Source organism: Myotis lucifugus, unplaced genomic scaffold (genome assembly GCF_000147115.1).
Source record: "Myotis lucifugus unplaced genomic scaffold, Myoluc2.0 scaffold_8, whole genome shotgun sequence".
In the NCBI taxonomy this organism is placed as follows: Eukaryota; Metazoa; Chordata; class Mammalia; order Chiroptera; family Vespertilionidae; genus Myotis; species Myotis lucifugus.
The window spans coordinates 6,394,523-6,406,637 of NW_005871056.1; the positions used below are offsets into that span (position 1 = coordinate 6,394,523).

Below are 12,115 nucleotides of genomic sequence, written 5' to 3' on the forward strand. Positions count from 1 at the left end.
AGCACAGTGCTCTCGGTCTGAACCCCTGTGAGTTTTGCTTGGGACTCAAGTACCATAAAGTGCGGCTGGGAACTGCTGCCCTGGTGAAAAGGGTTCCACCCTGCTCCTGCGCCTGGCCTATGCCCGGAGGGAGCCCAGGGCTGGCAGGGCCACGCAGGAGCGGCTCTCTTGGGGGCGGAGGGAGTTTGGCTCCACCAGCCATTCCCACGGTTGGGGCTGGCTGGGGCCCACGTGGCCTGCTGTGCCTGGGCCTGCTTCATGGGCCAGCCATCCAGCCGGGCTGGTTCTGGGCTCACACATCAGCCATTCCTCTCCACCTCGACCTAAGCCCTCAGGCTCAGCTTCTCCTTTTCTGACCTCAAGACCATACCCACAGAATCTCTTTTGTTCTCTTTTACTGCCAGTGAACCCTGGGGGGTCTGGCCAAGGGGGAGGGGCATGGGCGCTCTGGCCAGAATACCCTAAGAGGTTACTGTCCTGACAGGTGTGACCCCAGCACAGGCACAAGGTGTAACCCCTGAGTAATTGAAAAGGTGAGTTCTATCTCCTTTCCTGCTCTCTCTCAATCAAGCAGAGCCACAGACGACTGTCTGTTAACGAAGGTTCTCTCCACCTGCAAGTCTCAACTCTCCTCCCTCTCATGGTCTTGGGGGACATAAAGGAGCGGGGAGGCTGCCAGGAGGAAGTGATGTTCGAACTGAAGTTTGATGGATGGGTTTTGAGTTAAAACTCAAAAGAAAGGAGAAAAGAAGTGAGAAAGGCTTCCAGAGAAAAGGAATGGCATGTGCAAAGGCCAGGAGGTAAGAGAGACCGCGGTGCACTTAGAACCACCCACCTGTTGTTTGTATGGCTGGATGTGCCTGGGAAAGTGATGGAACCCAGAGCCAGAAAAGTAGACGAGGGGCCAGCTCTTGTCAAGAATACTCATTTAGCCAACACTTGTGAGAACTTTATGATAGGAACACAAAGACGCCTTATTCATCATTATACCTTTAGTACCCGCCGCAGTGCTGGGACCATGGCAGGAACTCAATAAACATAGATAACAGGAATGAATGAATGAATGAATGAATGATGGCAGGCCACTTACAGAGAAGTTAGTCTTGGTGGGGCAGAGAACCCAAACCGTAGAGAAAAGTGTCTGGGAAGGGGAACTGTTTTTCTTTATTTTAAGTTAAAGAAGGTTACTTCAGTTTCCAGGGCAAACCTTAGCTGTGGCTTAGGCAGTTAGTCACTCTATGGGCGAGATTTTGGCATTTTGGCTGCTGATGCAACATGCTGTGAGGATTTCCACAGTGCGTTGTGTTGAGCAAGCAAAGGCTGCTGAGGAGAGACTGGGCAGGGCCTCCCGGAGCTAGAGAAAGAAGGCCAAACTGATGCAAGGAGAGGCCAATCCATGCAGGCAACTGTCTGCAGTGTTGCCCAAGCACACCTGGAATGTGCCCCAGGTAGGAGCCTTTGGACCCGCATGAGGCCTTTATCTGAGGACAGTTCGTGACTTTTGGCCGGCTCGGAATCAAAAGCTGACAGACATTCAGAGGAAAGGAGCATGTGTCCCTGCCACAGTCGAGTGGTGTGGCTCTCCAGGACACCCAGAGAGTCAACTGTGAGATGTCTCCTCCTCCCCCCAACCCCCAAACTCTGTCTGGGGCTGGAGACTTGTTTGGTGGGTGAGATCAGGGTGCAGATATGCACTGGCCACAGATCTGGTCCTTGGCTGGCTGGCCAGCCCAGCTGTCCAGGCTCTGTGGTGTTATCTGTCCCCCGGACTCCAGGGCCCCTTGTGGGCGCCTCAGCCTCAGGGAAGAGGGTTATAATGGGGACCCAGAAGCAGTGATTCCATCTGCCCCAGTTGGAGCAAAACTGCTTTATTGACCTCCAGTTCCAAGCCTCCACCTGGGAGGGACGGGATGGGCCCGAGTCCCGGGCACCTCCCGGAGCTTCATTCCTTTGGGGAGACACTGTGCCCACCCCCAGACGCAGGTGTACTGTCAGTTAATAAAGCTTATGCCTCGAGCTGCGGGCCTGAACAAGCCCCTTCAGAGACTAATTTTGTATTTGCCATTTTGCAATCTTTTTCTTAAAGAGGGTCCCCCAAATTATATAAGGTCAGGCCCACAAAACTGAACCCACCCCTGCCAATGCTCCTTGACTTTGGAAAACCTTGAGCAGACAGTGGGTGCCTTGGAGGTCAGGGCTCACCCTCCTTCCTGGACCTCCGACCAGGACCTCTGCCCGGCAGCTTGGGGGCAGGTGGTGGAGGGCTCTAGCCCAGAGCAGTGTCCTCTCGGGGGCCCAGAGGACTACCGCTGGGGCTGGTGGGCTGCGTCAGGTGGAAGGAGAATGTCAGCTATAGAAAGGTCAAAGGGCATCTTTGAGGGGGCCAACAAGTGTGAATGCACCAGATCAAATACCACTTATAACTGTGTCTATATGGCTCACTGGCAGGGCATCTGGTGATCATCCACAATCAGCCACTGGCTTAACATGGATGTTGTAAAAAATACCACTAAACTGTACATTTTAAAAGGATGGATTTAAATATTTTTTATTTTATTTATTTTTTTATATTTTATTGATTTTTTACAGAGAGGAAGGGAGAAAGAGAGGGATAGAGAAGTAGAAACATCGATGAGAAAGAAACATCAATTCAGCTGCCTCCTGCACACTCCCCACTGGGGATGTGCCCGCAACCAAGGTACATGCCCTTGACGGGAATCGAACCTGGGACCCTTCAGTCCGCAGACCGACGCTCTATCCACTGAGCCAAACCGGTCAGGGCTTAAATATTTTTTAAATTCATTTTTAGAGAAAGAGAGGAAAGGAGAGGGAGAGGAAGGGAGAGGGACAGAGAGGGAGAGAGATCTGTTGCCTCCCACACACACCCCTACTGGGATCAAATTCACAACCTGGGCAAGTGCCATGACCGGGAATTGAACCCGTGACCTTTCAGTGCAGGGGATGACACCTAACAACAGAGCCACACCGATCAGGGCTAAAAGGGTGGATTTAATGGTGAGAGAATTTTATGTCAACTTTTAGAAAAGGATGCTGAGAGCTTGGTTGCTGTGGTGCTTTCCTTGTGTGTTTGATCCGGATGTGGTGGGTTCATAGAGACACTGTATCCTGGCTGGGTCCTCACGGAGCTAGGAGTCAGGAGGGTGACATTTCAAACAAGCTTCCTGTCCAGCTGGAGTCCCTGGAGGCAGTAGGTGGCCTCAGCCATTTCTGGGAGACTAGGCCCCCATTTGCTGCCCTTATCTTGGCGCTTTTCGCCAAGCCCTCTGAGCTAACAGGTGTTTGAGCCAGGGACAGAGTTAATGATTAACCAGGAGGAGAGAGAGAGAGAGAGAGAGAGAGGAGGAGAGGGCTTGGACACACTCATAGGTAGCCTTCTGGCCTCTGGAGCACTTGGGGCCTCTTGTGAGCCACACCCCCAGCCCTGGTGGAGGCAGGGCAGGCAGGACCGGGCTGTCCCTGGCAGAGAAATTTGGCCTCCAAAGGGCCCAGCAGAACCACCTGGAAGACCCAGGGACTGGTCCCTCATTGCCCAGGCCCCCTCATCACAGGTGCCCAAGCACCACACTCTCCTACCCAGGGCCCGCCCAACCCCACCGGGACCTACAGCTCCACCTGTTTCTCCACCGGCTCCGGAGCTTTGTCAGGCTAATGTACAAAGTGCTCTGGGAAGTGGCTCCTCAGACCCACCCGTGATTATGTGGCTGCAAGGGCACCAGAAGATTTGGGCGCCCCTCACATCTTTTACTATGACAAGCTCAAGCACACATGTGCACAGACGCATACACACACATATTCACGTTGGGCAGGCCGGGTTGGTTTCTTCACTCCCCTGGTCTGTGCCAAGAAAATATTAAAGTGACTCCTGAGAGACCAGCTCTTGCAAAAGGCACAGATGCTTCAGAAGTCCTTGGCCAAAGGTGAGGGTGGGTGGCGCTGTCAGGGCTTCCTGCACCTGGGTCTGAGCTGCCCTCCCAGGGCTCTTTAAGGGGGCAGGTGGAGGTGAACAGAAACTTCTTTGCTAAGCTGGTTTTTGAAATGCCACAGGCACTGCCATCTTGTTTGGACACCACAGCGTGGCCGATGGCTGGTGTGGCCAAAGGAAGCGCAGTGGGAGCAGAGTTCTGCCGTCCAGGCCACCTAGTGCATCCTGGGAGGGCCTGATCCAGGGCCTGGTAGGAGTAAGGTGGGCATGGATGCTGCCAGGTGGTGAAGACAGCTTGGAGAGGGCTGGGGTGCCCAGGGGGTGGGGTTTGTGGCCTCTGATTGTGCTGGGTGGGGAATCCTGCCCGTTCCATAGGTCCCATTACCATTTGCAAAGTTGCTGAAAAAAAGTCCTTGGAGGTTTCCAATACTTCTGACTCCAGTTCTTATGGGCAGAGAGGCTGGCTCAGGAAGACATATTCTTAGGGTCCTACTCATCACTCACCAACATGGCTGCTGAGTCCCCACACCTGCTCTGAAAGTGCTCCGCCCAGAGCTGCACAGTAACTGTTCCCATCAGGTGCCCACAGCCTGATTGGGAACCTTGGTGTCAACGGGCCCATGGAGGCAGGTACTGTTTCTGATACAACACCTGAGACTGAGAGTGTTTTTCTCTTCTCTGGATTTAAGTGACATGCTTTCCTGAGCTTGAGGCAAGAGTGGTGAAGCCACAGCAAGGGAGAGAGGCAGTGCCCAAGAACATGCCATACAACACCCTCTGCCCACGTCCAGACAGAGGGCAAGCACGGTGCCCAGTCTTTCAGAGGGTCCCAGACCACTTTCTGTGATGGGTGGGGGTGAAAAGAAGACAGGAGTGTGGGGGGACGATAAATCCACCTCTGGGCACCCACTCCTACTGTGGTCATCAGTGTGTGGCCACACAAAGCCGGTTGGGCAAAGCCACCTGGAGAGGCTGCCCATCTGTCAGACCATCTAAGGCTGAAGTGTTCTCTGTGAAAGTGCAAAGAATGCCAACATCCTGCCCGACCCGCATGCCTCAGTGGTTGAGCGTTGATCTATGAACCAGGAGGTCAGGGTTCGATTCCTGGTCAGGGTACATGCCCAGGCTGTAGGCTTGATCCCCAGTGGGAGACGTGATTCTCTCCCATCGTTGATGTTTCTATCTCTCTCCCCCTTTCCCTTCCTCTCTGAAATCAATAACTGGCACCCTTCACTCCTCGACACGAGGAATGGCAGTGACCCTGAGCCGGCTGTGTATGGACATGCTCTAGCCAACATTTAAGAACCGAGGCACACAGGAGCACAGGGGTCGGGTATGGGGTACAGTTCAGGGCTGAGTGGTCAGACACTATGACATGGGTGGCTCCCACCCAGTCCCCATCCCCTTTGCATTCCTTCTTTCTCAGTGCAGTCTCACCTGTACAGACACCACTTTTAATTCTTATTTTTTATTAAAATACTGTAATACCCAGTGGAATGCAGCAGCAATCCTGGTACAGGGTGGCATAACAAAACAGCCATGTTTACATTTTAAATATTTACGATAACTTAAACATACAGACACACATCATGGTCTTTGGCAGAAAATGTTCACAGCACAAAAAAATACTTTAAAAGAAATACCAAATATTAATCCAAAATATATTAAGTTGTGTGTTTTTTTTCCTTTCACAATACTTTTTTTACCTTTTTTTCCTCCTTTTTTTCTTCTTTTTGCTTTGTAAACAATGCACATGAACCAAATGTATTTTTCAGCTATAAGAGGACAAGGGGGTCTTAAAAAAATATGCAATTGTCCAGCAAATGCAAATGTTCAAAAAGGAACCATGGGAATAAAATAACACATACAGAACTTAAAAACAGGAAAGGAAAAAACAAAGATTCAAGGAGAACTAAAAACAGTCAAGACAAACTGCTCAAGCCCACCAATCGCTCCAGGGGCTGAGCTGGGGCAGAGGGGTGGACAGAGGTCAAAGTCAGTGCTGCCGGCAGCTGCCACACGGATGCTTCGTTCTAATTCCAAGCACTGGCCCTGCTTCCGGGCGCCAGGCACGGGTAGCTGGAGGAGCCAGCCTCACAGGTGCCATTCTGTGATGGGGGCCCCCCTTCAAAGAACTGAGTCACATCTTGTAGCTCATTGACTAGTTTTCACCAGCACCGCTCCCTCGCTCAATCCTTCCAGGTGGGAACAAAGACTCTTCGAGAACTGGGTGCAAGGAAGCCCACCGTGGCAGATGTCTGCGTGCGGTGGCTCACTTCATCTGGCTCAGGGTCATAACCAGACCGACAGGATGTCCCAGGGACAGGAGCTGTGGAGCCATTGCACGAGGCTGGTGATGGCGAGGGTCCCATGGGTAATTAGGACGGCTCAAGATGGGAGGAAAAGAGCGAAATATTCCGTGGATCAACCGGTATCAAAATCCACGGGCCAAGAACTTGAGAACTAACTGGGAGGCTGGTCAGAAGTTCCAGGAACCGTGGCAGCAGGGATGAGAGCACGGAAGGAGGGACAAGTCCGAAGCAGCACGCTTCAATCTTCTGTTCCACAAGCAAGGGAGTTATGTACAAACTGCCCAGCAGATCCCAGTCCACTAATCAGCCCCTGCCCACTGCCAGTGAGGGGGTGATGCCGTGGCTTCTGCAGGACTAACACCTTCAAACGGTCCCCCACAGGAGCAAGTCTTAGTGGTCCCAAGGAGGCAGTGAGTAGCTGAGGAGCAGATGAGGTTGGCTGGGACCACACTTAGCCAGAGGGGAACACCATGGCCAACTCCATTACCGAACCAGCCTACCTACTGTCCATGGGCAGCCATCCTTGGAAGTCAGCCCCTAAACCAATATACCCCCTCCCTTCCTCCCTGTCAACTGGGGAGGCACAGGGTCCCAGCTCTCTTCAGTCGATACCCCAGCAGCAAGGCTTGGGCAGCAGGTAAAGGCTGAATCTTCATTCTGCATGAGCCTGGGAAGAACGTGGGGCTAAGAAGCAGGGTCTTCTGGGGCACAGGTACATCCCTCTCTCCCCGTAGCATCCTTCCTAAGCTCCTGGGACCAGATGGCCAATGGGAATGAGTGCCCGGCTGGGGGAAGTGGGGGAGCAGCAGTTGGAGGGGCTGCTGGAATGGCCGCGAATGGCAGAGGAGAGCAGGGAACGGTTCCGAGCCCCTGCGGCACCCACTCCTTCAGATCAGTATCTCCACCATGTCTGACAAGTCCTGGACTCTCGATGCAGCAACAGAGTCTACAGAGACGAGAGCATAGGCACAAACATTAGCCTGTGTTTCCAGACCACTCTGTTCAACTCTGGTACATCCTGAAGACAGGATCTTTCTCCACCAACTTTTCCCACCTCAGCTCCCAGGGACCTGGGTTCCCATGACTTGGCCACCAGGCACAATGCTCTGCTCCCTCTCAGCTCTCCACCCAGACTCCCAACCTCCTGCATGGACGACTCATTTGTTTATAACTTTGAACTCCTTGGAGGGCTTGGAGGGAGGGTGGAGGGCCCTGAGGGAGGCAGGCTGCTGCATTCTTTTCATGCCTGTGGTTTTCTGAGCCGTGAGGCACAAGCAAATATGCAAAGGCTAATGTGAAAGGGAGCAAAAAGTTTAAATGGCATCTTCTCAACTTTCTCCTTCCTGGACTCTTTCGAAAGGAAGTCTTCCAACCCGAGAGTGCCATCAGGATAATTAGCCAATCTCCACGGTCTTAGATATTTAGATCGGCAATGAAATGTGTAAGGAAGACTAGGAGAGAGGAGATAAAGTGTCTCCCATGGGGTGGCTTTCTTTCTGAACTCTGGATCTGTCTGTAATCAGGGTTTTCTGTTCCTCTATTCACGCACCCAACCAGCCCTCAAGTTCAAACTGAGGTGGGCCATATGCCCTGCTGGCCAGGCACTGTGCGGGGCTCCCCTGGAGTGGAGGCAATGAGCATAAGGGGTCTGGGAAGGAGTGTGGTACTGAATGTAGTTCGCACCCCAATGTGTCCTCAGCCTTGCTAGGCACAGCAGCCAGGAAGTGGGGACTTACCCAGTGAGGCTGTCCTCTGGCCACTGCTGCACCCCAGAAGGCTGTCGGGCTCCAGTCCCAGGCAGGCCGGGGTGCTGTCCGGGAGGCCGTCAGTCTGGGTGCTGCCATCTCTGCTCCCGTGTTTGGCATGGGCAGGAAGGGGAGCTGTGGCCACTGGCTCCTCCACAGGAGCCCTGTCTGCTGGAAAGGCAGAGGGTGACAGTCATTGCCTCGTCCACAAGATGTGCCCCCCACCCCCCATGAGGAAGGACACCCCAAGTTAACTGCACCTATTGTGAGCAAAAGGTGCTGTAGGTTGCTCTTGGTTGGCAAGAACTTCAATTAGGACCAAATATTTGTTTCCAAATGGGAATAACTATCAGGCTAGATTGGTTTCCAAAGGTTTTGAGTGATAGAACCCTTCTTTGTAGATGAAATCTTAAAATCAGCAGGGATTCTAGAATTTCTAGGGCATCTGCTTAGAAGGAGTGAGTGCAGGGGGCTTGCCTCAAAGGTGCCTTTGCACAAAGAGCTTTATTTTTACTTAGATGCTAAGTGGCTGGGCACAGAGGGTGATGAAATGTATGGGGGGTGGGGGCTGCAGCAACCCACTTCACGCTGGCGAAGACAGCTGTGGGAGGCAGGATCGTTGGAGTTAGCGAGTCTAAGCTGGCTCCCAGGTAAGGGGTCAGGAAGCCCTGGTTCCTCTGAGCTTCAGTTCTGGGAGGAAAGGCCTCAGAGCAACCTACCCGTCTACCTGTGCCACCCACCAGCCCCTGCTCACCTGCAGCCAACCAGGCAGGGGCATCCATTTGCCGCTCACTAGAGGGGAGCGCCTGCCAGCCCTGGGTCGCTGTTGCTGCAGCCGCGAAGACAGATGGCACGGACTTGGCGGGCCGCAGGGAGCCCTGGGGGGCCTTGCTGGGGTCTTTCCTGGAGCGCTGCTGCAGGACCTTGATCACCGCATCCTTCTCCAGGATCTGGGCGTGGAGCACCTTTAACCTGAGGGGAGAGGTCATGCCCACATCGTTAGACCCACAGACCCAGCAGCCCCCACCTTTACCACCTGGTAAATGTTGGAGGGAAAGCCCTCCCAACAGCCAGGCTGGACCCAAGTGCCCCTGCAGCAGGGCCAGGAGGGGGCCTTCGGAAAGTTCATCAGAGCTCTGGATTTCAATGCTCTAAAAACCACCCCTTCCTAGACCAGCAAAGGCAGGTCATCAGGGGCGGGTTCTGGACTCATCTGACGATAGCAATGGCACAACCCTCGCCCTGGGGTGCAACACCAGAGCTGCTGACCATCAAATGGGCTCAGTCGATGTGCTTGTGCCTTCGAGTCAAACACAGGACACATGAAATCGAGGGGCCTCTGGCATTATTGTTGGAAAGAAAATGCTAGCTACCCCCAAGCCAGGGACCCAGTCCACATTCCTTCGGAGTGGGACGTGGTGTGGCCTCAGTTGGAAAGTCTCTGATTTACATGGTGGAAGGGGAGCAGGTAGAGGCCCTGAGCCTTGCGGGTTCCAGCACCTCCACAGCCAGGGTCTCCTGGGCAGGTCCAGGGCTCAGTCGCTATCTCTGGGAAAGGACATGCATACAACGCCTGGTGTGCCCAACACACAGGGCCAGCTCAGAAGTAGGAGGGCCTGCTGAGCCATGTGGGGAGAGGGGGCTGTTCATCAGAGATTAAGGACTGGACACTGCTACCTCCCTCCCCACCTCGGGGGCCCTGGCCTGGCCTGCAATGCCGAACCTGCTTTCCATCTCCTGATGCCTGTGGCCGCCGGCGAGGAGGCCCTCGTTGAAGCTGCTGCTGGGTGAGGGCTGGGGGGAGTGTCGGATGAGAGTGGTGTCGCGCTGGGCAGCGGCGGTGGCGGCTGCGTCCATGGCAAACTGCCTCATGGCACATTCCTCCAAATACTTCTGCTCCCACTTGGTCATGTCAGCCTCCAGTGCCAGGATCTGCTCCTCCTTCTCCCGCAGTTGCTCTGATAGTCGCAGGGCACTCAGTTCTGGGGACCCACCACTGCCACCACCGCTGGGGGTGCCGACCTGTCTCTGCAAAGCAAGGAGTACTGTGGTCAAGGATGGAGGCTGGGGTGTGCCGGCCACTGGTGCTCACCCCCAGAGGACTCTGGCTTATGCCTGTGCTTGTCCAGCCACTCGCAGTACACTCCTCTCCCATCCTGCGTCCACCCAGAGACAAAGGAGGTGGCAAGGACCCCACATCCCTGCCCCAAATCCTGTGGCCAAGGGTGTGGGAAAGACCAGGTCTGCCTCTGCACAGGCGACCACATAAATTATCCTCTGAACTGGGAAAGGAGCGCTCTGCATAACGCCACTGGGATAACAGGTGTAAACCAGGACAGCACTGGCCACACCAGGAGGCTTGGTCATCCTACCTCTGTGGGAAGGGTAAGGCTGGGAGTGGAGACAGAACTCTCTATCTTGTCCGAAAATACCAGAGTTATTTACACGGTACAAAGTGAGGGCAAACGACTCCCTTGATGGTGGGGAGACACATAAGAGCAGCTAGTTTTGCCTTAACCGGTTTGGCTCAGTGGATAGAGCGTCGGTCTGGGGACTGAAGGGTCCCAGGTTCGATTCCGGTCAAGGGCATGTACCTTGGTTACGGGCACATCCCCAGTAGGGGGTGTGCACGAGGCAGCTGATCGATGTTTCTCTCTCATCGATGTTTCTAACTCTCTATGCCTCTCCCTTCCTCTCTGTAAAAAATCAATAAAATATATTGGAAAAAAAAAAAAGAGCAGCTAGTCTTCTATATCAAAGATTCAGAACTACTTTTTCTAGAGACCAAGAACACCAACCCCTGCTGCTCCCGAGGACAGAAGCCCAAGTCTTGAGTCCCCGAGATCAGCACAAGGCCGCGTGGCAGAGCCTCTGCTGGGACTGGAGGTTTGGAGGAGCCTGGAGCCAGGGAAGAGCAGAGATCACCCTTGCTTTCCAAGGGGGCCTTGCCTGCTCTGTGCAGGGGCTCCCAGGGACTTTGAAACTGTCCTCTCCAGGGGCTGTCCCAAGCGCTGCCCCCTCCACAGGGTTCCCCAGCTCACCTGCTGGGCACGCAGGGCCTTGAGTTCCTGCTCCAGGCGCGTGCGCAGACGTAGCTCCAGCTGCTCCCGCTTCTCACATGCAACCTGCAGCTGCCCGAGTGCCTGCTGCAGCCGCTCCACCTTCTCCACATAGGCCTGCTTCTTGCGCAGCTCCTCCTCAGCTCGCGCCGCCCGGCCCTGGGCGTTGCTCAGAGCCTGCTCCAGCAGCTCGGCGCGCCGCCGCTGGTCCTCGATGGCACCACGCAGCAGTGCTATCTCCCGTTCCAGCTTCTCCTGCTCCTGCTGCTGCTCATAGCCTGCAGGGAGAGAGGGGGGCTCGGTCAGTGACAGCGGCCACCCTGGCTGGCCCTACTGGGTGCCCACGGAGGGCCAGGCTCCATGCTGACTGCTGGGTGAGCACACTTGCATCTTACCCACTCAACAACCCTAAGAGGTGGGTACCATTATTAACCCCATTATGGGTGAGGAAACTGGGGCTCAGTTTAAGTTAGGAGTCAATGGCCACGCAGGACCAGGGCCCTGGCAGTTGTCTCTCTAGGTTACATTCTCTCTCTGCTGGGCTATGGCCCTGCCAAGGGAGAGCCCCAAACACTGTCCACTTGTACCAGGTGTCATGGTTTCTAAAATACAGTCACAATTTCCCTTGAGCCTCAGAAGGACACTAGAGACTGGCCAGACAGGAACTGTGATGCCCATTTACAGATGAGAAAACGGAGGCTCTGATGAACTGTGACATGGACATCGCTCAAGTGGGAGGATGGAGGAACAGGGACGAGAACCACCGTTAGCTAGCCTACAAGCTGGGCACCTACACTTCCTATTCTGCTGAAGCCTCCCATAACAGCCCCTCCGAGGTAGGATCTGTGACCTCCAACTTATAGGGGAGGAAACAGAAGAAGCGAATGGTACTGCCAGATGGGAACACAAGTCAGCCTGGCTCCCCAGACCAGGCTGCTTCTGGCTTTAGTATAAAACCCTGCACCCAGGGCCTCCCAAAGTGGACTCCAGGGCTCATTCTATGGACCCAGCATTTCCCCCTTCACCCCGCCCGCCCCCCCCCCCCCCCCCGGGGGG

The 12,115-nt window shown here is 54.5% G+C and overlaps 1 protein-coding gene across 1 annotated transcript in view; it reads right to left on the reverse strand.

Moving 5' to 3' along the window:
- Positions 1-5,395: 5,395 nt before the first annotated feature.
- AMOTL2 (angiomotin like 2) overlaps positions 5,396-12,115 on the reverse strand; it is a 17,710-nt gene continuing 10,990 nt past the window's right edge. Inside the window, exons 7-11 of the mRNA XM_006083925.3 lie at positions 11,042-11,337; positions 9,724-10,028; positions 8,755-8,972; positions 7,992-8,171; positions 5,396-7,201 (exon numbers count right to left, since the gene is read on the reverse strand). Of these exons, the coding sequence (XP_006083987.1) occupies positions 7,143-7,201; positions 7,992-8,171; positions 8,755-8,972; positions 9,724-10,028; positions 11,042-11,337 (1,058 nt within the window). The 3' untranslated portion in view covers positions 5,396-7,142. The remainder of the gene's footprint in view (positions 7,202-7,991; positions 8,172-8,754; positions 8,973-9,723; positions 10,029-11,041; positions 11,338-12,115) is intronic.